General features: G+C 40.1%; 1 protein-coding gene across 27 annotated transcripts in view; it reads right to left on the bottom strand.

Annotated features, from left to right (window-relative positions):
• Esrrg (estrogen related receptor gamma) overlaps positions 1 to 25564 on the bottom strand; it is a 630688-nt gene that overhangs the window by 61370 nt on the left and 543754 nt on the right. For 26 of the 27 annotated variants that reach the window (XM_076548161.1, XM_076548174.1, XM_076548169.1 and 23 more), the window contains 2 exons: positions 6020 to 6130; positions 2246 to 2407 (listed from right to left, as the gene is read on the bottom strand). In XM_076548161.1, the coding sequence (XP_076404276.1) occupies positions 2246 to 2407; positions 6020 to 6130 (273 nt within the window). Of the gene's footprint in view, positions 1 to 2245; positions 2408 to 6019; positions 6131 to 6371; positions 6559 to 25564 lie in introns of those variants that run through there. The other variant, XM_042258820.2, reaches the window with a different exon arrangement.

Genomic DNA, 25564 nt, shown 5'->3' with positions numbered 1-25564 from the left:
ACTCTTACTCTTACATAGTCTGGTCTGAAATACACTGTAGCCCAGCCTACTCCAAATTCCGACACTTGTCCTACCTCAACCTGTCTAGTACTGGGTCCTAGCATTGGTGTTATGAGTCATACTGGGCTTGAATGTATTTTTGAAGGTTCTAGAAACATCTGTGAACTTATATGAGTGTCTGTATTTCTTTTTGTATTTCTACTCAAATCTGTCTGTCCTTGAGTAGAGGAGAATAAAGATCCTGCATTGGACTGTGGTTCTCAGTGGGGAGGCCTGGAGTAGGCAGCTCAGTGTGGATTGTCCCCTGGTGTCATATGGCAGTGTCTGAGGATATTTTTGTTTGTTAGGGGTACTACTGGCATCTAGTGGGTAGAAGCTAAGGATGCCATTAAACATCCTATAATGAACAGAAAAGCCAGCTACAATAGAATTTTCTAGTACCAAGTAACAGTAGTGCCACAATGAGAAACCATGAGTTAGAATAATTATATTTAAAATACATGTAGGTGCACGTGTATGTATAGGTGTGTGTGTAATAATAATAATCAAAGAAAAAGAGGCTATTTGCTTGAAGGTTGGGAGTGGCATAGAAAGAGACCAAAGGAAGGGAAGTGGGAAGGGCTGGGGCAAGGGGAGGGGGAAGGTGATGTAATTTTACTTATATTAAAATAGCAAAAATATATATAAAGGTATATACATATGGAAAAATGGCATACCACATTAATGATCTACGTTGATTATCTAAAAATGTGTCCATAGACATGTTTTCAAAAATTGTTAGGGTTGTTTCTCTACTATAACCTGCCCATCAATAGCACCTTCTTTCCAAAGAAGCTTTCATTTACGATCCAGACAAACCTGTTACCCAGTTTTTCTTCCTAGTAATAGGCTTTCATTCTACAGTTAAGGCTAATCCTCCAGCCTCTGCCTCCCAAATGCTAGCATCACCATACCTAGCCATCTGATACTTTTTGGATTCTTTCTCCACACACCTTTTTAGAGAACCCATAGAGGTGTTCTTATAGTCTAAATGCAGCATCATGTATCCATGAGACCTAATTGTCTTCTTTTAGATATTGTTACTCTTGTGTGGGTGTTTTCCAAAGCATACACTCAAGTTACCTATTTAACTAGTTCTGACTTAATTTGGAGAGCTTTATTAGCAAACAGTGTAAGACAAAGTAGCCGGTATAATACAGAGTGATGTTTAAATTAGTTTACAATTTGCTTGGTCTCATCTAGAACTGCCCTGAACAAAGCTATTCAGAAATGTCAGCTGTGTCCCTAACCACTGTAACAAATTGTTGCCTGAACGCTGCACACCTAATGACTTCAAATTAGCTTCACTGCTATACTGCCTGACAGTTCGTTACGACTGTTAGCGACATGGCTGGCGTATCATGACCAATAAATTGGTTTCAGTGTGGGCTGGGAAAGGGACTTCCATCAATTTGATTAAAGAAATTACTGTAGCATTCAAAGCATAAAGACAAACTAGTTTAAGGAGACGGAAATAAGTTAACCGTGTGTGCCAGAAAAACATTTCTTGTCATTCGAAAACTTCTTTATGAACTATTTGAAAACAAAAATCCAAAGAAATGAAAACAGATTCAGACACAGTACTAACCTTTCCAAAATATGTGGCCAGGTATATTTTTTACTATGATAGGATGAGTCAAAAAAGAAAGGTAATAAAACACTAATTTGCAATAAGCATAGGAGGAAAATCTACCATCTTAGTCTAGTATTTCATTTTTTTATTTAAATTTATCATAAGTATCTAATTGCAAACTAATGTAAAATTTGTGACCATAAAGAGAAAGTCAATGTAAACATTTGTGATAAAGAACAAGATGAACGATTCTTAGAAGGAAAAGGATACATTAGCCCTACTGACGAAAATACTATTTTAAAGTGGAAAAAATATAGAATTATTTTAATCAGGAAAACGTTTTTAATGTAACTATGAAATGGTTTTATGGATGGTACGATCTTTATTTAATGATGGCAAACAATGAAATGAATGATGAACAGAGTTCATGATCATGCATGGATAGATGGTTATCACTACATAATGATCTGAATTATTAAAATAATTAGTACCGAATTAAATACAAGCGACAAAAGTAAGGGCTAAAAATTAATCCCACAAGAAAAATGTAAATTTTTCGCTATGGGACATACAAACCTGGAGGCATCTGCATCTGCAGCCGTTGCGTTTCTTTTGGGTTTGCAGAGAACTTACCTGGGATATGTTTTGCCCATCCAATGATAACCACCAACTCTCTGTCAGCCAAGTCGCAGAGTGTCGTGAGCGCTTTGATGTCACTGTCGGGAACAGTAGGGTCAGGCATGGCATAGATCTTCTCTGGTTCAGCCACCAACAAATGCGAGACAATCTTGTTATCTGTGGGGTCAAACCAGAGCACTACATGACCACCAACACAATCACCCACTTTTACAAACCCTAAGGTATTTTGTGTTTTGGGAAATCATTGTAGCAGCCTACAACAAAACACACATGCTCCATCATGGCTCATGCTGGGTGCCTCAAGCAGTATGTAGGAAAATTCACAGTAAGAAAGAAGTCACTGTTCATGACAGAAAGCATCCCTTTCTTTGCCTGGCTTTCTGGAAAGAAGACTTGGTCCTGCTGTGAACATTTTTATAGCACACAGGGAAGAGAAGTTGGGCGCTTCTTGAGTTCTCTCTCTGATTCTTAAGTGTGATCTGGGGAAGCAGATTAAATAGCACACAACAGTTGCAAAATAAAAGCCCACTGGAAAGCAGTGAAATATGGACTAACGCAGTAAGCAAAGACCCACGAATGCCCATGGTCCTAATAGGCAGGAAAGTCATTAATTGTTTTAATTCTTTTAAAGAAGAGCCAAAGGTCAGAGCCCTTCTGCCAGGATGAATTACTGACTATATAACTCTATCTTCTTGGGATGCATTAAGTAGGAGTAGCCCTCCATTCCCCTCTTCTCCATGTTCCAAGCCAATCCTCCAAATACAGCTAATATCTGCTCCCATAAAAACGGCCCTGCTTATACGATACAGCATTTTCTCCTCCGAGCACCTTACTCTTTAATCTTCTACTTCCATCTGTTGTCCTCAGTTCATTCTCTGCTTCAGATTTATCTGTCTGAAATTTGTGATCTATGCTTTTGAAATCTTCATAAAGTCAACACGAGAGACAAATGGAAAGTGCGTCCTCGGATGTGTTTTCCTGCTCAGGGGCACGGGAGGGTTTATGGAAGGGCCGTTGAGCCTGGCTAACAGAATGATTTTTCTCGTTGGCCTGATTTTCAATTTCTCGATGTAGCTTTAGATGTGATTCTCTCTTCTATGTGAGGAGATACAAATGGGTAAAAATCAATCCACATATTGAAGAGTCCTAGGTAATATCTTTTGAGAAAATCGGGGGTCTAAGGGGGACATATGTGGACAGAGCCAAAGTTTCAAGTGTGTTTGCTACACATTTGCCTTCCACTCTGTTTTTAACTCCTTCAGTCCCAAATGATACATGGCATTCTTTTGATTTGATGGAGCAACAAAGAGACTTATTAAAGATGTATCTAGCACTTTTTTGAAATTATATGTATGTATATATCCCCACTCCATGCTAGAATGCCATCTAGCTTGATTTTGTTCAGGTCTTGTGCAGGCAACCCTGAAATTATATTTTAAAATGCACCAATATGGACATATAAATTATATTTATTTCAAATAGTCACCAGTCATTGACATTAATATTAATATTTGGGTAGAAATACTCCCAAATGCAATCCTTTCTAGGAAAAAATTAAGTCACGACGCTATAGGTTCTTTTTTTTTTTTTTTAGCTTATAGAATTTGAAATGAGTAATGTTTGTTTATTTTAGACACCGTGGAAAGAACACCTTGTATTTCTGGTTATGCTGGGAGAGTTTTTGATTTTTGTTCCTCTGAAGAAGCTAGAATCTCAGGACTAGAAGAATATGTATCAGTCAAGGGCATAAGTGTGTAACCAAAGGAACTCGTGACTCTAGATTTTATTTTTTCACACAGGGGAAAGCATACAACTTGTTTTATCCCAGTCACGGCTTCTTGACTTACAGGTCAGAGCGATTCAGCAGAAGCCCGGGCATTCCCGTCCTGCAGCAAATAGAATAGCCACCAGCACCGTTTCTGGGTAAGTCTTATTTAATGTTTCCCTAATTAGAATCAATACAACCCAATTTTCATTCTTGGGCCTTTGTAGTAGACAAGCAACCAGCCAGGGGTGTAGAAATCTCCCCAGCCACCTTCCTGAAAAGCCCATGGCATCCCCTGATGCCTATCTGACAGGATCTGAAAATTAAGTTTTATAAATGTTTGTTACAAAAACACACTAATTGGATGGACTAAGGAAAATTAACACAACGGCCTTTAGATAATGAGTAACGATTCATTAGGAGCCCTCTTTATCTCAGACGAATGGAGTGCCCTGCAATTGCTGTAATCTTCTTAGAGGTACTTGACAAGCCACTTCCCAATTTTTCAGGTTTACACAGAAAACGATAGATGTTCCTGAACCGTGTTGATTGACAAATGGCCTGTTGTCATTTTTTTCCTTTTTTCCATGGAGGAAATTATCAATGGTCTAGGTCAATGTGTGCTTAAAGTAAATGAGGAATGGGCAATCCAGACATTATTGAATCAAGAAACACTAACCCTCTAATGAAATTAAGCATTAGTGTTTATTGCATTTTATTGTATTATCAGAAAGTTTTTAATTATAATGTGCAAAATCTGCTTAATGCACTCCTAGATCGTTTCTGCAGAATGCCAAACAGCTTCGCAGGCTGAAGAGGGGATGCCAGATTGGACAATTGAAGGTATAATCAACATAATGTTTTCTGGAAAGGCAAAAAGAAACTATGCCATATGTTCACTTACGCTTTAATTTTATGTAAAATGGGCTGCTTTTCCTTTAACACAGTTAAAATGCCCTTTCATTTACAGTTCAGGGTCTGCTTTATTTATTTAGCAGAGTCTCGGATGCTGGCATGGATGGTGCACAGCACTGACCCCTCCTGGAGAATCTCAACTGGAAGTGGACTCTTCCTTTTCCCTTGAAGGCAGATCAAAACAGCCTGGCCTTCTCTTGAGCTGCTGTAGAAGTGAGAGTAGCTGGTGTCTTCTGTGACAAAGACAGCTACATGCAAACCTTGCCACCGAAGCACCTCTTAGGGCCTCTTCTGAATGTCAGGCATAAATATTGAGATTGCTAGCTTAGTGGCACTGTTGCTATTAACTGATTTCTCAGAAAATGGGTTACAGTTATTGCCACAATCTACACTCCAGCCCCTTTTAGTTAATGACAAAGAGAATGGGGTTTGCATTTTAGCTATGCACCAGCCATCCTTTCAAATTGCAACCTGGTATCATAAAATCATGGGCTCTTTAAAAACAATTTATAATGCCCATAAGGGCACCTGAGATGGAACCACCAACCTATGCTCATTATTAGTAGGTCCCATTCTCGTTTTAATCTATTGCTAGCTACTGTGTTAACCTTATATAGCTCCAAATTAATGAGGCCCCTAATGTATTTTCATTGGGAGGTTGAGCAGCCAAACTCATTTAGTTAGGGAAAACTACAAAAGTCACTTTCTTGTGAAATCTGAAAGTAACAGCTCCAATGAGCTAATGATCACAGGATGATCCATTTTATGTACCTCTGCAAATAAAGACAACCAGGAAATGTAAAATTCATACTATATAAGCTGTGCATTAATACGCTTATGCTTCTGCAAAATGACTAGACACAAACAGGGAGAGTAGAGAATTATCATAAATACCTTTAAAAGAAATGAGAAAGTTCATTTGGTTGACATTGCTCTTTATAGACAATCCCCTAAAAACAGAGTCCATGTTCTCCAATGAAGAGGAGTTTCCTTGGAGTCAGTAGAGATGGGCATGCCAACATTAGTATACATAGTGCCAATTGGGAGGATTCTGTGTCTGGGAAGCCAGGCACATCTGTTGTACTTACATGGCTTTTTGGCTGGCTGTACCAGCTGAGGGTTCAGGTATGGGCTGTTCTCAGCATCTATTCTGCGCTTGTACTTCTGCCGACCTCCACGCACTCTGTCAAGACGTACCCCTGTGGACAGAGACAGGCACTGGATTACTGTTTAGGTAGTTACTTCAGAACAATCAAATACATCAACTGCATCTCCCAAGAGTGCTAATGAGACAGAGAGTGGAACTCATAATGGACCACTGTTACAAGAGAAGGCTAAAAAATTGGAAGCTAAATCAGAATTGTCAGTATTTAGAAACTGTGGATACCAATGGTTAGAAAACTTAAAAGGCCTTTTTTTCTACAGAGCCATCAAAGTTACCATTTGTACATCAGGTCAAAGGCACACTTCCATATAAAATAATTCAGAGAAGTTTCTCTATTGTAGTGTAGTAGTTTGTCAAAATAGACATTGGTGTTCTGTATCCTCACCTTCCAACACTCCTGAAAGTTCCATGTGTAGAATCTAGTCAACAGAAAGATCTAGAACTATGCAACCCTCCTCTGCTGTGCTCATGAAACTGAATGTAATAAAGAGCACCTATGGGCTTGGGGAAGGCACGATGGATGCGAACTAACACTGTTCCATGTTAAAATGCCAGTATATTGCCTCAAGAGAATATTATTTACACATTGACACACTATTGGGCAAACCAAGAGTGGGCAGGGCTGTACAAATGGAATAGAAAGGGTTTTCCTCCAGAGGGAATTTAGAAGGTAAGACTGTCCAATCACCCACTCAACTATCTATCCTCCCATCCTGCAAATTTAATTACAGTTTTCAAAGCAATTCATGTCCACAGAAGTCTATCTTAATTCTAATTGCCTGATCTTTTCTTTGTGATTGTATCAATATATACTGAAGTTTGGTACTTTTTCCTTCTTTCCCCACTTCTTAAGCTTTATCTTCTCTCATAACTTTGTCTCTAACCCCTTCTCCAAGATTTTTCCAGTTTATGGGAGGTGGTCCCATTTTAATACACCTGAGATGCACAGGACATTAGTCATAGCCTTGATGTCTGTCAGCTAGCTTCAACCAGGGGAGGACATTTAATCTGCTATTATTATAGGTAACAAGAGAAGACAGGGAGAAAGGAGAGACAGAGGGCAGGAGAGAGAGAGAGAGAGAGAGAGAGAGAGAGAGAGAGAGAGAGAGAGAGAGAGAGAGAGAGAAAGAGAGAGAGAGATGCAGAAAGAAGTAAAAAAGAGAGAATACTTCAGTCATCTCTAAAATTGTTAGAATAAAAAAGCCCACAGAATAGACTCGGATTGCTTGGATCTAGTGTGTGGGCCCCTGAATATTCTTTCAGTGCTCAATAGAGAATTTATATTTCCAATATAGTTGCACACATAGCTGAGGAATTTCTTTTAATCTATTATATTTTTATGTATTGACCGCACAAGGACATAAGTGCTTGTGCGCACATGTGGAGGTCAGAGGACTACTTGCAGGAGTTTGTTCTGTTCTTCCATCATATGAATGCTGGGGTGGAACTCAGGTTGTCTGGTTTGGTAGCTAGTTTTCCTACCTGGGCTGTCTCCGCAGCTCAAAACTGGTCCATTTCTGAAAATGAAGTCTGTCTAGTGAGAAGCACTTAAAGAAGCCAGGGAGACAGCTCAGCCACTAACATGCTCATTACTCAAGCTTCAGCTTGACTCCTAGATCCCATGTGAAAAGCTGAGTTGACAGTACATGCCTGTAACCCCAGTCCTCAGAGGCAGAGCTGAGTGTGACAGTTCACACCCCTAATCCCAGGGCTCAGAGGCAGTACACACCTGTAACCCCAGTCCTCGAGGCAGAGCTGAGAGTGACAGTTCACACCTGTAACCCCAGTCCTCAGAGGCAGAGCTGAGTGTGGCAGTACACACCTCTAATCCCAGTGGTCAGAGGCAGAGCTGAGTATGACAGTTCACACCTGTAACCCCAGTGGTCAGAGGCAGAGCTGAGTGTGACAATTCATACCTGAATCCCCAGGACTTAGAGAGAGAGAGCTGAGTGTGGCAGTACACACCTCTAATCCCAGTGGTCAGAGGCAGAACTGAGTGTGACAATATACACCTGTAACCCCAGTAGTCAGAGGCAGAGCTGAGTGTGAGAGTACACACCTGTAACCCCAGGGCTCAGAGGCAGAGCTGAGTGTGACAGTACACACCTGTAACCTCAGTGGTCAGAGGCAGAGTTGAGTGTGAGAGTACACACCTGTAACCCCAGTGGTTAGAGGCAGAGCTGAGTGTGACAATACATACCTATAACCCCAGGGCTCAGAGGCAAAGCTGAGTGTGACTGTTCACACCTGTAACCCCAGGGCTCAGAGGCAGAGCTGAGTGTAACAGTTCACAACTGTAATCCCAGTGCTCACAGGCAGAGACTAGAGGATCCTTCAGCTCAGTTACCAGCCATCCCAGCCAAATCAATGAGCTTCAGGCTCAATAAGAAGCCTCAGCTCAAAAGCTAAGGTAAGAAGTGATTGAGGAGTGACATTGGACATTGACTCCTGGCCTCTACCTGCACGCATGTGCATGCACACACACACACACACAGAGAGAGAGAGAGAGAGAGAGAGAGAGAGAGAGAGAGAGAGAGAGAGAGAGAGAGAGAAGGAAAATATGCACACATATACACCACACACAATAACTTGGCTTTCAGTGCTATGAGTAGGTGTGTGTCTGTATTGTCTCCAGCTGGACCTTGAATTAAATCATTCAATATAGTCCTCTTGTGTAGGCACTTCTTTTATAATGTGGAAGTGGGTAGGTGGTATGTACATGTTCATGGGCGTCATTCATAGCCAAACTGGTTGTATCTAAGGAGAAAATATGGTCCTAAAAATGTTTATTGATCATACACACATGTGTACACACACACACACACACACACACACACACACACACACACACACGTCAATAGAGTTTCCTGCTATGCCATGTCTTGCATTTGTAGAAACACTCTCAAGCAGTGTGTGATAACCACATCACTAGGTATCTCCCTTTTGATTTTGGAAACTGACTTTCTGTCCATGCTCCATATGACTCCTATCTCCATCCCTTCCCATCTTGGCAGGTAAGTAGTTTTCTACCCACACACCTGTATATCCATCCTCCTGTACCATCTATCCACCCATCCACACATCTGGCCAGTTCCGAAACTGTCAAGAGCTTTCAAAATACACCAGGATTTCACTCTTTATTCTCTAAAATGGAAATCAATTGGACAAAGAATTCTTTTATGACTTGTGAGTTTTATTTATATGACAGTGGGGGAAAAGACTAGATATTGATACTCATAAAGTATGAGATTAATAATCCTATAGTAAAATCTGACAGAGACTCGATATGCAGAGCAGTGTTCCTGCCAAGTTTGGATAACAATTAATAGCAAAATTTTCTGAAGTCAATATGTTTTAAAAGATCATCATAATGTATTCATGTGCAAACTCATTCTCAGGCAAAAGTAGCCAAATATTAAAATTTTCAAGTATTTCAAACAAAGTAAAATATATCTACTACTGCCTTTTAACATTGTTCTCAAACCTGGGGAAAACTGCCTTCTATGCACCCAGGGAGGGACAGTGACTGTCATACTGACCATCTTGTGTAGCTCACTACACTCACAGGAAGTTTAAAGGACAATCCAACTACAATAGCTCCAAATATCTCAGCGCTGCACCAGACCATTCAGCAATCTATTTCTTTATACTGGAGCAAAACTCAGACCAAGAAGAGCCAGTGTCTTCTCTCCTGGACTAGATACAAACACATTTAGAAACATCAGCATAAAGACTAAACCAGACCTGAGGCAGCCTCTGAATATGTGCCAACAGCTTCTTCACCTTCGATTATTGACAACTGATGGGCTCACTCATCTGAGTAAAAGTATCAGAACTTAAGATGTTTGGTTTCCTTTCTTTTGAGACAGGATCTCACTTCATTCCCAGACTAGGAAACAAAGCAAGTCCCAGCCTCAATAAAAACAAACAGTAACTAAATAACTCAATAAACAAATATGTTTTCCTTAAGTTCAGCTATAATTTGTCCAATATGAAGTACAGAATTACTAATTACAACCTAATACAAAGTTTCAAACCATTTTGGCAAAAATAAATAATGATATTATTTATGATCAGTAATTTGGAGAGCTAGGTTAGTTAGAACCAAACATCAGTGGATTGAAAAATTTCTGCCAAAGATAACCATGCCTATTTTTTCCACTTCTACAGTTTTACACAAGCAATTTCTCCTTAGGCTTTACTTGGAGAATATTTTTGAAAAAAAAAAATTAAAACATGAGGGGTTATTTTGCCCCTAAAAAAATAATGTGCCCCTGAAATAGTGTGTGTGACAGGATTTTGAAGTTAATTAAAGTGACTGGATTGTCTACTCAAGCAGAGACTACCGTTATTTTTTTTTCAATAAATAAATACATAAAAGATGTTAATAGTTGGCATTTCCTACCTACCAGAACATTTCACGAGGCTGTGTGTGCCTGCATGCCACTAGGGAGTCACAAATTGTACACACTGTCCAAATTTACAAAATGGAAAGAGCAAGAGTAGGACGAGGAGGAAAAAATGCTGTGAAGAGAATAAACACTACACAAAGCCAAAGGGTCAAGCCAAGGTCACATAGGCGGGGTCATGCTAAGCCAGCATGTCATGTCCAAATGCAACTTTTCATGGTATTATGTGGTTAAAGTCAAAGGCAGCTTTCATTATTTTAATAATGTAAAGTCAAATGGATTTTATGTATATTTTTTACATTTGAGGAATTATTAAGAATAACCTTACCTACTTTATTAATTTAAAATTAAAACAGTTAAAAAAATACAAAATTTAAAAAATTAAGACAGTTATATTGTTCCAAAGTAAAAGTTTACTAAAAGACATTAAGGGTAAGATCCCAGAACACTTAAGAAAAGAAACAAGTGATCACATAAAATACAAATAATTTTGAAATGATCATTCAAGAATATTGCCCTCCCTTTTACTGTCTGGTACCCTGTGTGCTTCATCTGCTGCCTAGCAGCACCCCTCTCCTCCCCTATAGGAAGAGAGCATCTGACCATAACCAGAATCCATCTGCTGGTGATTGTTGAGGGAAGCATCTACTCAGAGCATAGAGGAAGTTCTCTTGCAGGAACTCCAGCAAGAGGCTGGAAGAAGTAGCAGAGTCCAGCCCAGCACTGGGCATTTCCACGGCAGCTTCTGCTGGGCTTCTCCTTGGGGACAAAATCTTGGCAGCTATGCATATTTATAGGCTTCCCGGCAGGAGGATGAGTAGAAATTATTTGTATGTGCACACAGATGCTCCGGGGGGAAAACCAACCATATTAACTGCCTGCAGATCATCTAAGGCAACGTGACAAACCAAGCCCTGGATGGTTTTTTAGCTATCTTCACCCTCTCAAAGTAGACAGCAATATTGTTAAATATGGCTTTGAGATTGAGTCCCTTTCTCCCTGTTTTAACGGACTGCCTCCTGGTGCCTAATCTCAATAAGCACAACCTACAGGTTAACTCAGTGAGCCAGTCCATGCCTGATGTGTCCTGTAAGAAACAAAATCCAAGGCAGTCGCCAGCCTATACTAGTTCCCAAGAGCTTGTTATGCTCTAAACACTCAGGGTAAGTTGAATTATGTGTGCACACATAGCCTCCAAGGGACCCCAAGAGGCAGTTGCAATTCTTGTCCCATTTTACAGGTGGGAAAACTGTGAGATGGAAGAGTCAGTTTCAGGTGTGAGCATCAGGGAGAATGCCTAGACCAGAAGATTAAAAGCAAATTACTGGAGTAAAGGATAGCTGCATCCTGACCTGGCCCAGATAAGAGGGAGAACAGGGCCAGCAGAAGGAATGTGACTCCTTCCATTCAGCCCCGGTCCTAGTGACTCAGCTAGATATTTGTGTCCACAGCTGTGAACAAATCCAGTGACGAGTTTTTAAAAATTAAATTAAAAGACTTTTTATTCTTTTCTTCTGAGGCAAGGCAAGTTATAAATTCCCATGCTCCTCATTCCTCCCTAAAAGGGCACTGCCAATTAGACAGGTCTGGCTTTGCCAGAACACAGACGCAAAGGGATATTGCAGCCAAGTTTTATAGTTCTGAGACACCATCAGTGGCCCATGTTCCATGTATGGTGGCTGATGATTATTGTTACTTGGGCTAGAATAGCAGGTCCACAAAACAGGAATGTCAGAAGCTGCTCCGTCTGTGCATTGAAATACTGTAATATGCGAAGAGGTAAAAGAAAAAGATCATGAAGAGATTGAAAGGTAGGCGGAGAGGAAAAGAGACAGAGACAGAAAGAGAGACAGAGAGACTTTAGTCCCTAAATGAGATAAAAAGCCAAGGCTCACATTAATGTTTTCTCGTCCTATAAATACATGAACAAGAAGCAGAAAGGAGACTTTCCTCTTGGTCTTCCCAATAGCCATCTGGATATTTAACATGGAAAGCTCACACTGGGAACTGCACACCCTTCTAGGTGCATCCAACATGCACACGTAGGTTAATGCACACAAGACAAACCCCCAAAGAAGCCCCTCGATCCCCAGATCCCTGAGGTGCAGCCCATTGCTCTTGGCTGCCTCTATGGCTCTGGCACCAAAGTTATAATCTGGACTGAAGCTGGAAAGGGCAGGAATTTGAAATCACTATCCACAAAATATTTAGCAGGGAAAATGTTTCCTTAGCTGAGGTGGAGTTGCTTGTGTGAAGCATGGAGGCCTAATCTGTGACACATACAAGTACAAATTAGGTCATCTGCAACAGGTGACGTGGTTTAATTGAATGTCTTCTGTCTGCAATACTGACAAAAGGTGAATGGAAATAAATGAGTCGGGCAAGACTGCCCTGAGCCTCACAATACCCGATATCTCATTATTTTTAAACAGCTATCTATAAACTAATGCTGACAAGCTTTGAACCTTTTATTTCTGCTCAGGCTGAGGTTTCTGTGATGGGGAAAAAAAATAAAAGGCAAGAGGAGAAAGGGGCATCCAGAACATTGCATTAAACATGCAATACCTACCATTACCACCTCCCCAGTGTAATTAGAGAAACCTCCTGTTCAAAAGGCACTATTTCTTCCTCTCCCCTGTCAGGGGCATGCACGCTTGGCCTGCACTTGCTAAACACAGGGGCTGTCTTTAAAGAAGAAAAGAAAACCTTCCTTTAACTTCCGTGGTTTTCTTTTTCTGGTGTGTATATGTAATTTGTGGTGTGTGCACATGTATGGAGGGGGGAAGGGTGCCTGTGCTTGGAGGCCAGAGAACAGTCCAGAGTCCTCTCTCACCTTCTACATTTCTCCCCCAGATACCGGGTCTCTCACTGAATCAGAAGCATGGCTGGGAGTCAGCCAGCATCTATATCCCTTTCCTCGCGGTTCCCGCAGCACTCTGGTGGCAGGTGAACTCACAAGTGGACACACCAGGTCTTTCTTTTTCCAACAGGCTCTTATAATGTTGCTTGGGCTAGTTGGAAACTCACTGTGTAGAACAAGCTGGCCTCAAATTCATAGGGACCCTCCTGCCTGTACATCCAAAGTGCTGAAATTGGAGGCATGAACCCACATGCCCAGCCACACCTGGTGTTTTATGTGGGTCCTGGAAATCTGAACTCAGGTCATGATTGCACAACCAATTTTCTTATATGGTAAGCCATTTCCCCCAACTCTCCTTTCCTTTTTATCTTAAAAAGATCATATTACTATAGTGTATGTAGCCTATCAAACAATATTTTGTCTTAGTTAAGCTGATAACTCTTTATATTTTAGAAATAACCATTTCTTGCCAATAACGTTATGAGGTAATGGGCACAAATATAAAATAGGGCAGGTCCATCAAGAGCAGTGATTCCACTAATAACAATAATGGTGGTGCTAGCAGGAGGATGTTTTCACACAACAGCAGTGCTCCTTACAGTGCAGAAATCCCCGGGGCCACTCTGCAGGAGGGGGGAGCGATGTCTGCAGAGTGCAGGGCACAGGGAACGAGCCACTCTGGTTTATACGTGGCTGAGCGGAGAGTGCTGATCATTTTAGCCCACTGGATGGGAGGAATATAGTACAACTCTAACAACAACAGCACAGGGATGTGGATTTCAAAGAGGATACGCCGAGGTTTGCTTTTAGTTTTTGTGGTTTTGGAAATATGTGACAGAGCATGACGGTGAGAATCTGGAGGTCTTTGGGCTCTAAAAAGTGGATAGGAACCTAGAAGACATGGACAAACCAGCTAAGACTGATGAAGCTTGAAGGGAAACTTACAGAAATCCCCAGAAGAAAACTTTCAGTCCTCAATGGCATGTAATTTGCCAGACACTCAAGTGACATCAGCAGACACAAGCAGGAACTTGAGAGCCAGTTATAGATAATGAAGAGAAGCACAGTGCTTAGCGATATTTCTCTGGTGTTCATTATAATCCACCAAGGTAAAAATCTGAAACTGAACAAATCTGGAAGCTGAGAGTATAGTTCATCTGGTCCAGGGCTTGGTGTTGGTCATAAGGTCCCAGGCTTAACTCCCCACACAACATAAATCAGGAGGACTGAAGCTGAGCTTTAACCCCAGCTCTGAGGAGATGCAGACAAGATCAGAAGTTCCCAATCATCCTATAGTAAGGTCAAGGCTAGCTTGGTCTAGATGGATCCCTGTTACATAGATAGATAGATAGATAGATAGATAGATAGATAGATAGATAGATAGATAGATAGATAGATGATATATATATATATATATAGATAGATATATAGATAGATAGATAGATAGATAGATAGATAGATAGATAGATAGATAGATAGATGAATGGATGGATAGGTAGATAGATGATAGATAGATGATGAATAGAAAGATGATAGGTAGATAGATAGATAGATAGATAGATAGATAGATAGATAGATAGATAGATAGATAGACAGATAATAACAAAGTAAAATCTACCACAGAGTATATCAAGATGGTGTATATCTCAGGTTCTGTGTAATCAAAACTCTACCCAGTAACATAAAATATATAGAAAAATCAGTTAAACAGAGATCAAATGTAGATATAATGTTAACATATACATTCCCAAATGTCATAGGAGTGTCAGGCTTCTTGTGGCACAATGGCTTATTTCAAATCCCTTGTGACATTGGCAGCAAGACTTTTAACACAATAATAGAAAAAGGCATTCACAGAACCCATGGGGTTTGCTTTGCAAACAAGAGCACCAATGATGTTGAGTCAAATTTTAATATCATGCAAAGATAAGATACACTAAATATGAAGTTAGGTTGGCTATCAAGTTGTTGGGTTGTGAACCACCATCATCCCGTCTTAGAGAGAGGGAGGGAGTAGAGTTTCAAGGTCCCATTGTTAGATCTTCAGTGGGAAAAAAGGGGGAAAATAATGAAGGAATTCTCAAACAGAGACAAAGAGATGCTCTACTGCATGTTATTGGAGACACTCCCAACCTCTCTCCATTACCAAGAAGAGCTTAGATGTTTCTGAGGGGAGTTAGTAAAGAGAGGAAAGAGAGACAGGAAAGATTATAAAAGGCCTAGACCCTGTGGAAATTCAGAGCTGAGGAGAGGGGGGCACAGGAACCAGCAGGCACACCTTGCCAGAGGCAGCCTTGTCCACGGAGATGAGCAGCTACTAACAAACGCTTCAAGACACCTAATTATATGTGGTTCCTTCCCCAAATTTGTCTGATCTTTCTGTTGAGGGACTTAAGATGAGGGTAGGAGGATTGTGAGACATGGTGATAATTAAAAATCACATATATAAATAAGTACATATATATCAATAAATAAAAATGTTACACACTAAACAAGCAGTGTTTCCTATATGGCTCATTTCTGTTCCCTATCTTTTCATCTCTTGTTTATTCGTGGAATCTAGATGCTTTCTGCTTTCAGTAAATAACTACAAATTCAGTTTGCTTGACAAAGATGATAGATACACAGGAAGCATTATGGTTTACATCTAATGTTCATGCTAAATGAGTGGCCAGGTCTGAATAAGGAATGATTTCAGATTCAACCTTAATTGTCATGAAATGGTAGAGAAAAGTGAAAGAGTTAGATATAAATAAATCTAAACAGTAAAATGAAATCTCCTGTCAAAGACATTCTCCACATCAGGAAAGTGCATATACTCTTTAAGGTGAGTAGTTAGGTTGGGCACGGTGGCACAGGCCTGAGTTCTCAGCATTTGGGAGGTTAAGGCAGGAAAATAGCAAGTTCAAACCAAGCCTGGGTGTATCCCAGAACACTGGAGGAACAGAAAAGAAAGGGGAAGAGGACAGGGGGAAAGAGAAAAGGGGGAAGGAAGTGGGGGAAGGAGACAGGCAGAGAGGGAGGGAGGAAGGGAAGGAAGAAGAAAGGGAAAAATAGAAGGAGAAATTGTCTTCAAATGCTGCTACCGGAATTTAGAAGGAACTTGTATTTAAAGTGGAACATTTTGACTGGTATAGAAAACACACACACACACACACATACACACACACACACATACACACACACACACACACACACACACACACACACACACACACACGGTATGTGCCAAGGTAAACACCTGGGTCCCCAGGAGGAGTCTGTTGCACCAAGCAGGGGATTTCTTGACAGATGTTCTTTGGGGACTTGTCACAGGAGACCTTTGTTCAAAGGACCCACATTGTGGGGAGCAGGTTTTAGGTTCTAGCCAGAGCCAAGAACAGAGCAAACACACTCATCTGGTCACGAGGCAGCTCAAGGCTAGATGATGTGAGTCAAAGCCCCAGCTGTCACTATTGTATGTAGGAGAGGTAGAATTTCCCATGAAAATCTCTCTTGTTTTCCAAACCAGTTTTTTTAGTCTATCCTATTGGTCAACTGTTTGCCTCTGTGTTTCTGAAACACAGCCTGGCCCCAAAACAGACTTTAACACACTCTACTGTTATGTATATTCAGCTGAATTCCACACACTATTTGAAATTGGATCAAAGGATCAAAAATACAGCCAAATGATTTTGTTATATGTTTTAACTGTATATTAACATCAGTGATTTTGCCATGGTGATCACACAACTTATCATGAAGGAAGACTCAAAAATACTAAAAAGGTGAAAAAATACATTTATGTATCATTTATTAATCAGGTGTTTTTATCTGCTTGATTGATTTATTTTGTATTTCTCCCACTAAAATGTATACACAACATATGGATCTCTTTGCAATACTTTCTGTAATTCTCAGTTGCTGTTTTTCTTAGTGTGCTAGTATATTATACTTTAAAAGACAGGGAAACATGAAAGTCACAAAACAAAGTGAACATAAAAGGAGGAAAAAAGAGTTGGTTGGAAGGCAGAGTCTCACAATTTAATATTTCAACATTCTTCTTACATACTATAAAAGGAAACAGGAGTTGATCTGCTAAGGGGATCTCAGTCAGATCTTCACATGAGAATTATATTTAGAATTATATTTAGATATTGAAAGTGAAACAGGAAAGACCATGTGTCCCTGGACTTGGGAAATTTGACAAATGAAAAAAAACCACCATTCTCTTCCCAAGACACTTTTATTGCCTTCCTGCCTGGAAGCCGATGAATGAATGGACCACGTGGTAAGCTCTCTTCCCGTTCCAAGAGTCTATGAATGAAATACTTAAGAAGATGGAAGTGACCCACAGATTTGGAGTCTGACAAGTGCCCGGGCAGCTGGAAACATAACACACTTTGTATCCTCAATCAGGGAAGATTGGAGCCAAATGGACAGTGTTAGCGGAGCCACCAGCAGAAGGCTTGCTGGCGCGGGCCTTAGTGCCTCTCACACTGACCTTGGCCAAATGCACTTCCCTTTGTTCTCACCGATAATAGAGCAAATAAAATACCCGTTTGAAAAATGCTTGCAGCTTATTGCTGCATTAGGAAAAGATCAATGTCCGCTGCACATGGAGGGGGAGGCTGAAACTAGGAGATTACAGACAACCTCGGGTTTGCTACCACATCTGGGTTCAGCTGAGCAAAGAGGATCACATAGTGGGCATTCTAAAAGCCACCCAAGGATGGGAGAGCGCTCTGCCACTGAACTAGACCGCACCTGATCTGCAGAATGAAAAGCATGGATGAAATATGGCATATTCCATTAGATATATAAAAAAGATAAAGGCTGCATCTCATCATGCACAGCTGCCCCGAAATTCCAGTATGTTTGTGTAGATGTGTACAAATACCCAATGACCATGGGGACATGTTCCAAGATCCTTGGTGAATGTTGACAGCCCAGACAGCACTAAACTCTATATAGACTACACCCCAGCCTATACACACACACACACACACACACACACACACACACACACACACACACACACACACACATCTGTGGTCCTTTCCATTTTTCCTGAGCTCTCATCACATACTGTGGCTCTAATTTTTGGTTTGAGGCAAATTGTCTAGCACAATTTTTAAACCTTTCTTGATAACAGTATGGATCAAGGATTCCTTCCTACCACACAGCTTGGTCACCTCAGCAGGCTTTACCATTTCTTAAATCACAGAAGGAAGCAACATATGGGCCCTCCACAGCATAGCCGTGTTGTATGCATCACTCTTATGATTATGAGTTAGGGACGTTGTTAAGAAAAGTAAGGGCTCCTGAGCACAAGTGCTCTGTAACTGTGGCACTCCAGGTGAGGCCTTTGTCAGCTGCCAAATCACTGGCAGTTTGGGGGCACAGACGCCATGGATATGCTGGGAAAGGGTAGCTCCACATTGAGGGCAGAGGGAACAGGACAGCCTGAGGTTCCACCATGCTCATCAGAAGGGACAATAGTCTAAAATGTAACTGTTCTGTATTTCCAGAATTTTCCATTTACTATTTTCAGACTGAAATGGAATCTTCAGGTGAGGGGGACTACTGTATACACAGAGATACACAAATACACATAGTGAAGGCAACTACTGTATACTCACAGATATGCAGATATAGATTATGCATGAACAAATGCTCTCAATCAATACAACATTATTTCTTTTTCTTTCTGTTCTAATAATTACACAGCCTGATCAAGTATGTCTAAGAACCACTCATTTGTAAAGTATCTTCCTCAAAAGAGCACTCACTGTGTGTATACACACATATATACATATACATACATATATACATATACATACATATATGTATATACATACACACACACACACATACACATTTATATCTAAAAGAAGCCACCATTCTGCTTCTTTACGTAAAGCCATTGGAGTGGAACTGCTCACACTTTTCCAGCTGATGATGTAGTCCTTGGGCTGCCAGGTTGCCAGTTATAACTTTTGGTGTCCATGGAGTTAGAAGAAGCCAACTGCTGGAACTTCCCTGATGGGAGCCAAGTGTGACAACTGGTTGCTTAAACTAATCATATTATATGTTGGTAGCGATTTAGAAATTATCCTTGAATTTCACTTATTCCCTCATTATGTAAAAGTGCAAATTAAATGACCCAATTGCTCAAGCTGTCCTATAGACTACAACACAAAACTCTAGTTTTAAAATCTTGTTTAGTGGGCTTTTCATCCAATGTTAATGGAAAAGGGTTTTCATTAGAACTCATTCCTAACAAGGTTATAAATTTAATCACCCAGACCCCGCCCGAGCACCTGTCAGTTAAAAGTGCTGACATGTTTTGGTCCAAACAAGCCCTCTTAAAAGAGAATCCCTTTGGAAGTCCCTGTGGCCGTTTACAGAGAATAGTGGCAAAGACTTTCTGAAATCCATCCATCATATTTACTCAAAGTGTCCATCTTTTACAGGAATATATATCTTCCCAGAGAGAGATGTTGGAACGGCAGGTCAGTTCTTGGTTTCTCAGCAGTCTGTTGTTACTAGGCTCTCCCCAGTGACCAAAGAGAGTGGGTTGGTGGAAAGTACTTCCTTTGGGGCCCTTCTTTCAGTACAGGAAGAAGACCTTTAGGCTTGGAACAGTAGGTCTATGCTGTGGACTATTCTGACCATCACATGAGGAAGCAGGGATTAGAGTTTAGGGGCTGGAGAGTTGGGGAGTGGTTTAGAGCACTGGCTCCATGTTTAGTTCACAGTATCTATGTGGATGCTCACAGCCATCAGTAACTCTACCTCCAGCATGTCTGATGCTCTCTGCTGGCCTCTGAAGGCAACACACACACACACACACACACACACACACACACACACACACACACACACTGCTCATTCATGTTTGCAGGCAAACATTCAACATTCATCTATGTAAAATAAATTTTTTTTTTTACGAATTGGAATTTAGGAGTGAAAGGGATTCCCTTTCGGGTTAGGAAATCCTTAGGTACAAAGGGGCAGAAGGTGTGGCTAGAATAACTCTGAAGGAGGTGACGTGGACAGGAAGTGGGATGATCAGTGACAGTGACTGCAGGAGGGTTGAAAGAAGGTGGGAAAACTCATGCTCCCACTGTTTCTGAATATATGAAGGCGCATTATGAAAACCTTTCCTCATGCAAAAATAACACATCACAGAATTGAACGTGAGCCCATGAGTCTTTTTATAAGGTGTAAGACACATTGGATATTTGGACAGTTTCTATACACATATAGCACCAGAACCAGGGCAGCCAGGATTAATGGGCGTGTTTGTGTGTGTGTGTGTGTGTGTGTGTGTGTGTGTGTGTGTGTGTGTGTGTGTGTGTGTACTAATTAGCAAAAGACAGGAGACAAATGTGCATCTCTACCAAAGGAAATGGCTAACCCACAACTTCTGTTGATCCTGCAATATGGGCTTCTACAACAGAGATACTGGATTCTGCTCAAGAACAGATTTCAGAAATTTACTTTTTCTAAGACTCTCAACTTTACTGCCACAAAAAGAACTAGAAGGGATGTCCCCGCCCTGACCCTGGAAGAGGCAGAGGTGTCCTAATCCATCACAATCCATACTGTTGGGCAGCATGAGGCCTCTGCTCCATCTACAGGACCTTCATGGCTGGCCTCTCCGCACTTGGAATCCCTGTTGGCCTTGGAAATGAAAGACCGTGAAATTGAACCCACAGAACCACAAGCAGATCAAGAGAGCACAGCACTGGTCCACCCTGGTGAAGAATGGAGAAAGTATAACACTTCTATTTTTTTCTAAAAGTTTTAGATGACCTTATGTCTGGGTTTATTCATGCATTTCAGCTCATCATAAAGTAGACAGCAGAGCTGAGAGCTTGCAAGTTTGGGGATGGAGTTGGCATAAGAGCTGTTCTTACCCTCATTTATTTCTTCCCCCATTTGTCTAATTAATTTAGTTAGATGTAAATACAATATTACTATATGAGGAATCAAATTAGCTCTTTCTAAAATGGTTTCACAAAAACCTACATACTGTTGAGAAAAAACACTTCTTATTTAGATTATTCCATATTTTAAATAATTCATGAGAAATAATTAAAAACTTTTTTGCTGTTCTTTAATTCCTTTGTGTGTATGTGATATAAACATATGCACATGTGTGTGCACCTGTGCTTATTGCTGTGTGTGTGTGTGCAAGTGTGAGAGAGAATAAACCAGAGTGGGGTGTTTTTCTCAACCTATCAGTGAATATAGAGCTCACTGATTGCCTGGACATCCACACCTCTGTATGTGAGCTCTTGGGATATATATGTATATATATATATATATATATATATATATATATATATATATATATATATATCAGTGAATACATTTCTCCAGCACTGAAGTTACGTGCACACACCACTCCATCATGACCATCTTTTATGTGGGTGCAGGGGACAGAAAGTCAGGATCCTGTTCTTGAAAAGTAAGCACTGTTCCCCGGAGCCACCTCTCCAGCCTAAGCCTTTAAAAGATTTTGTATCATGTCTTGGTTAAACTGATGCAGGTGGTCCAAGCCCACTGTGGGTGAGACCATCCCTATGCATGTGGTCCTGGGATATAAAAGAAAACTAACTTAGCATGAGCCTAAGTGAGTGAGATGGCAGACAGTATTCCTCAATGGTTTCTACTTCAAATCCTGCTTGAGTTCTTGCTTTGACTTCCCTCAGTGATGGACTACAAGTTGCCCATTCCTCCCCTAAACTGCTTTTTGTTCTTGGTATCAGTTATATCAATAGAAAGGAAGTGAGACCCTCAGTGTTTGTTGTATTACCGATGGGAAAAACTGAGTTGGGTTTTGTAATTCCCCATGTATTTGACTATGGGATTTACCTTCTTTTGAGGGTGTAACTAAAGGATATCAATATTGACTGGGGTAATATTAGCATCAGCCATTGCCTGCAGCCTATTAAATACCCAGATCTCATGATACCAAAAAGTCTCGTAAAAAATCTTTTGCAAATAAGAATGAAGATAAAAATGGTTGAAATCATTCTAATCATTCATTCAAATAAAATGAGATTGTTCATCTATCAATGTGTGTAATCCTAAAATGAGAAAATTTCAAAGGGTTGCATAAGTAGGAGCCAGGGATAAAAATTAAAAACATCTACAGAGAAAAACACTACTTGGCATTTTTCATGCATCCATGGAACTTATTAAAAATTTTGGTTTTCAAAGATGAAATAAGAAGAAATATATATGAAGAATATGAATATAGAATAAGCTTTTCAAATGTATGTTAAGTTCCATTTAGCAAGCTATCAACATACTCTAAAATGTTGTATAAAAACTTTTAACAAAGAATTGCACTAATGTAGACTTCTCTCTAAATTTGAATTATTTTTAACTAAATTGGAATCAAATCCTGTTTATTTAACAGAGAATGAATGGGAGTGATCTCAGTTTAGAATACACTATTGCAAATAGTGTATTTAAAATCAAAGTGTCAAACACAACGAAATAAAAAAAACAATTTTGAGATATTTGGAAATTTAGACTGCTAAAGTAGTGTTTGTCATGGGTATATAACTGAATTTAAAAAAAGAAAACAATAGTTGGTGTTTTATTTTAAAAGGAGCTTAACATACATCGATGGAAAAGGGCCAGAAGGTCTTCTTACTATTTAGGGAGCATCTATTAAGTGCAATCATACATCTATGTCAACTTCTATTTATATAAGATGATTGCCTAAGTAAGTGGGGCTTTCAAACCCTCCATCAATTAGTACCCCCATCACATTAAAAAGACAATTTATCATGCTTACAACTACCATATCTATTCTCCAACCACACCTGTGTGATGAATGAGGGTTTAATGAACAATATCATATGCTTGGTACCTCAGTATAAACTGAGCATTATAAAATCTCACATGCATCCGCAGTAAACTGAAGAGAAATAATTGTATTTAATTTAAAGGTGGATATGTATTCTGGGGAATTGTGAGACATGCCATTTTTGAAAGAATTATAATTTATTCCACAATCAATAATGCTGTTTCTAATCAATGCTTAGAACCAAGTGGGAATTATTTTAAAAGACTAGTTATGAGTTAGAGGGATGGTTCAGCAGTCAAGAGCATTTGCTGCTCTGGCAGAGGACCACAGCACCGATGCGATGTGAGTTGTAAACTAGAGCCTATGACTCCAGCTCAGGGAGATGTGAGGTCTTGGTCTCCATAGGCATCTGCACTGAGCGGCCCATACCCCACACAGCACACACTCACCCACATACTTAAAATAATAAAAATAAAGAATCCAAAAGCAGTCTGCTGCACTTAGGAATAGATAAACAGTCTATATTATGACTACAGTGTGTGGCCAAGACTATTTTCTTCTTTTATTTTTGAGATTATAACTTGACATCACTTCTCCCTTCCCTTTCCTCCCTCTAAAGCCCCCATACACCCCTCCTTGCTCTCTTCTGAATTTTCAAAGAGAGTGGATGTAACTTCACCATTGTCTGGTAGAGAAGCATTTAGACTTTGGGGGAAAGAGTTAATGAATTACAGGCCTGGAAGCAGCATTCATGGATAGTCTGAGATTTCCTTCCAAGAGTTAGAGTGGGTGTCGATCAAGTGCTTATGAGAACAAATTTATGGAAAGTAACTAAGAGTACAGCTTTGTTCTTATTAAGAAACATGAATATGTATGTAATTTTAGCCAGACTAAATTAAGCCAAAAATGAATAAATAAAAAAATAAGGACAATAATTGTTTTCACAAGAGAAGGATTTGCCTCCCTTCCCCCTTTTTGCTTTGGAGTTTCAAAAAATAATTCACATTTTAAAATAAGGCTGTTTGGAAAGGAACAAAAGGGGAATAATCTGTAAAGAATTCACTGAGTATAGAAACCCTATGTAGTCCAACAAACTCACAGATACTCATGCACGTACACACACACATACACACACACACACACACACACACCTATGCATGTACACACATATGCACACCCACAACATATACACATGTGGCAATAAGCACTTTAAGTAGGGATAGTCTGTAGGCTGAACAGTGTTTGATGTGAGCATCATGCAGGAAAACTAGTGTCTGAGCATGCACTGTGTTGCTACGGGGTGTGTCTGTTCCTAGTTCATTGATACGGTTATATTGGATCTCTATTCTAATTTCACACCATACACCTTTTGAAGTTACGTGAGTTGGGACTTGGATCAAATCCCATGTTTTTGTTTGTTGGTTTGTTTGTTTTTTATCAGCAATGTTATAAATAGGCAAGCTATCATAGGTACGTGTACCCCTCCGGGCCTTTGCAGGCATGGTATATTAACATGTTCTCCATGGCTAATGCTCAATCATCATTGTGAACCAACAGCAATAAATATGTGAATTATATCTGTGGTTTCATTTTCATTTTCTATCTGATGGCTTAATTTTATTGAAAGCCACTGATCATTAGGGCTTTTTTTTTAAGCAGTGGAAACTGGTATTTGAGTTTTGACAAGCTTGAAAATTGTTTTGTTCTTACAGCTCTCATCACCTTGGGCTCCTGGTTCTTCTATATCCTTTTGATATCTCCAAACCAGAGAGCAGGGTGCTACCCTTAAACAAATAACAGACAATGCAATCTGGACCACTTCCATTAATAAATTTATTGTTATGAATTAATTCAGGCATGTCATCTATATGAATGTATACCTATAATTGTAATGCTTTTCTGTTCCTGAGAACTCAAAAGTATTAATGGTCTCCAATTCAGACTTTGGAACACAGTTGATGATGACATGGAAGTAACTAGTTAATGTCAGTACATAGCTTGAACTTGGATCATAACTCAGAAGCATCAGTATAGGACTATTAACTACTACCTGGTTTATAGGCTGAGAGAGTTGGAGAAGAGATGGTCAGTGTGTTGCATTTGTTTCCCTAGTCCCAAGCCTCTTCATATTAACATAGAAAAGATATTTTAGGATGGGGAGACAGCTTACTGGATAAAGAGCTGCTTACCTGAAAGCTGGAGGCCTGGAACTTGGGACCCCAGAACCCAACCAAGTTAAAGACAGGCAGGTATGGTGACTGCCTGTAGTCAAGGAGGAAGCAGAGGCAGAGGAATCTCCAGACAAACTGGCTAGTGATACTGGTCAGAATTGATTAGCTCTGGATTCAGCAAAAGACAATGCCTTAAGACCAATCACGGAAGAGACAT

This window comes from Peromyscus maniculatus, chromosome 11 (genome assembly GCF_049852395.1).
Source record: "Peromyscus maniculatus bairdii isolate BWxNUB_F1_BW_parent chromosome 11, HU_Pman_BW_mat_3.1, whole genome shotgun sequence".
In the NCBI taxonomy this organism is placed as follows: domain Eukaryota; kingdom Metazoa; phylum Chordata; class Mammalia; order Rodentia; family Cricetidae; genus Peromyscus; species Peromyscus maniculatus.
The sequence above is the reverse complement of the archived record's forward strand: the minus strand, read 5'-3'. Positions and strand labels throughout refer to the sequence as shown.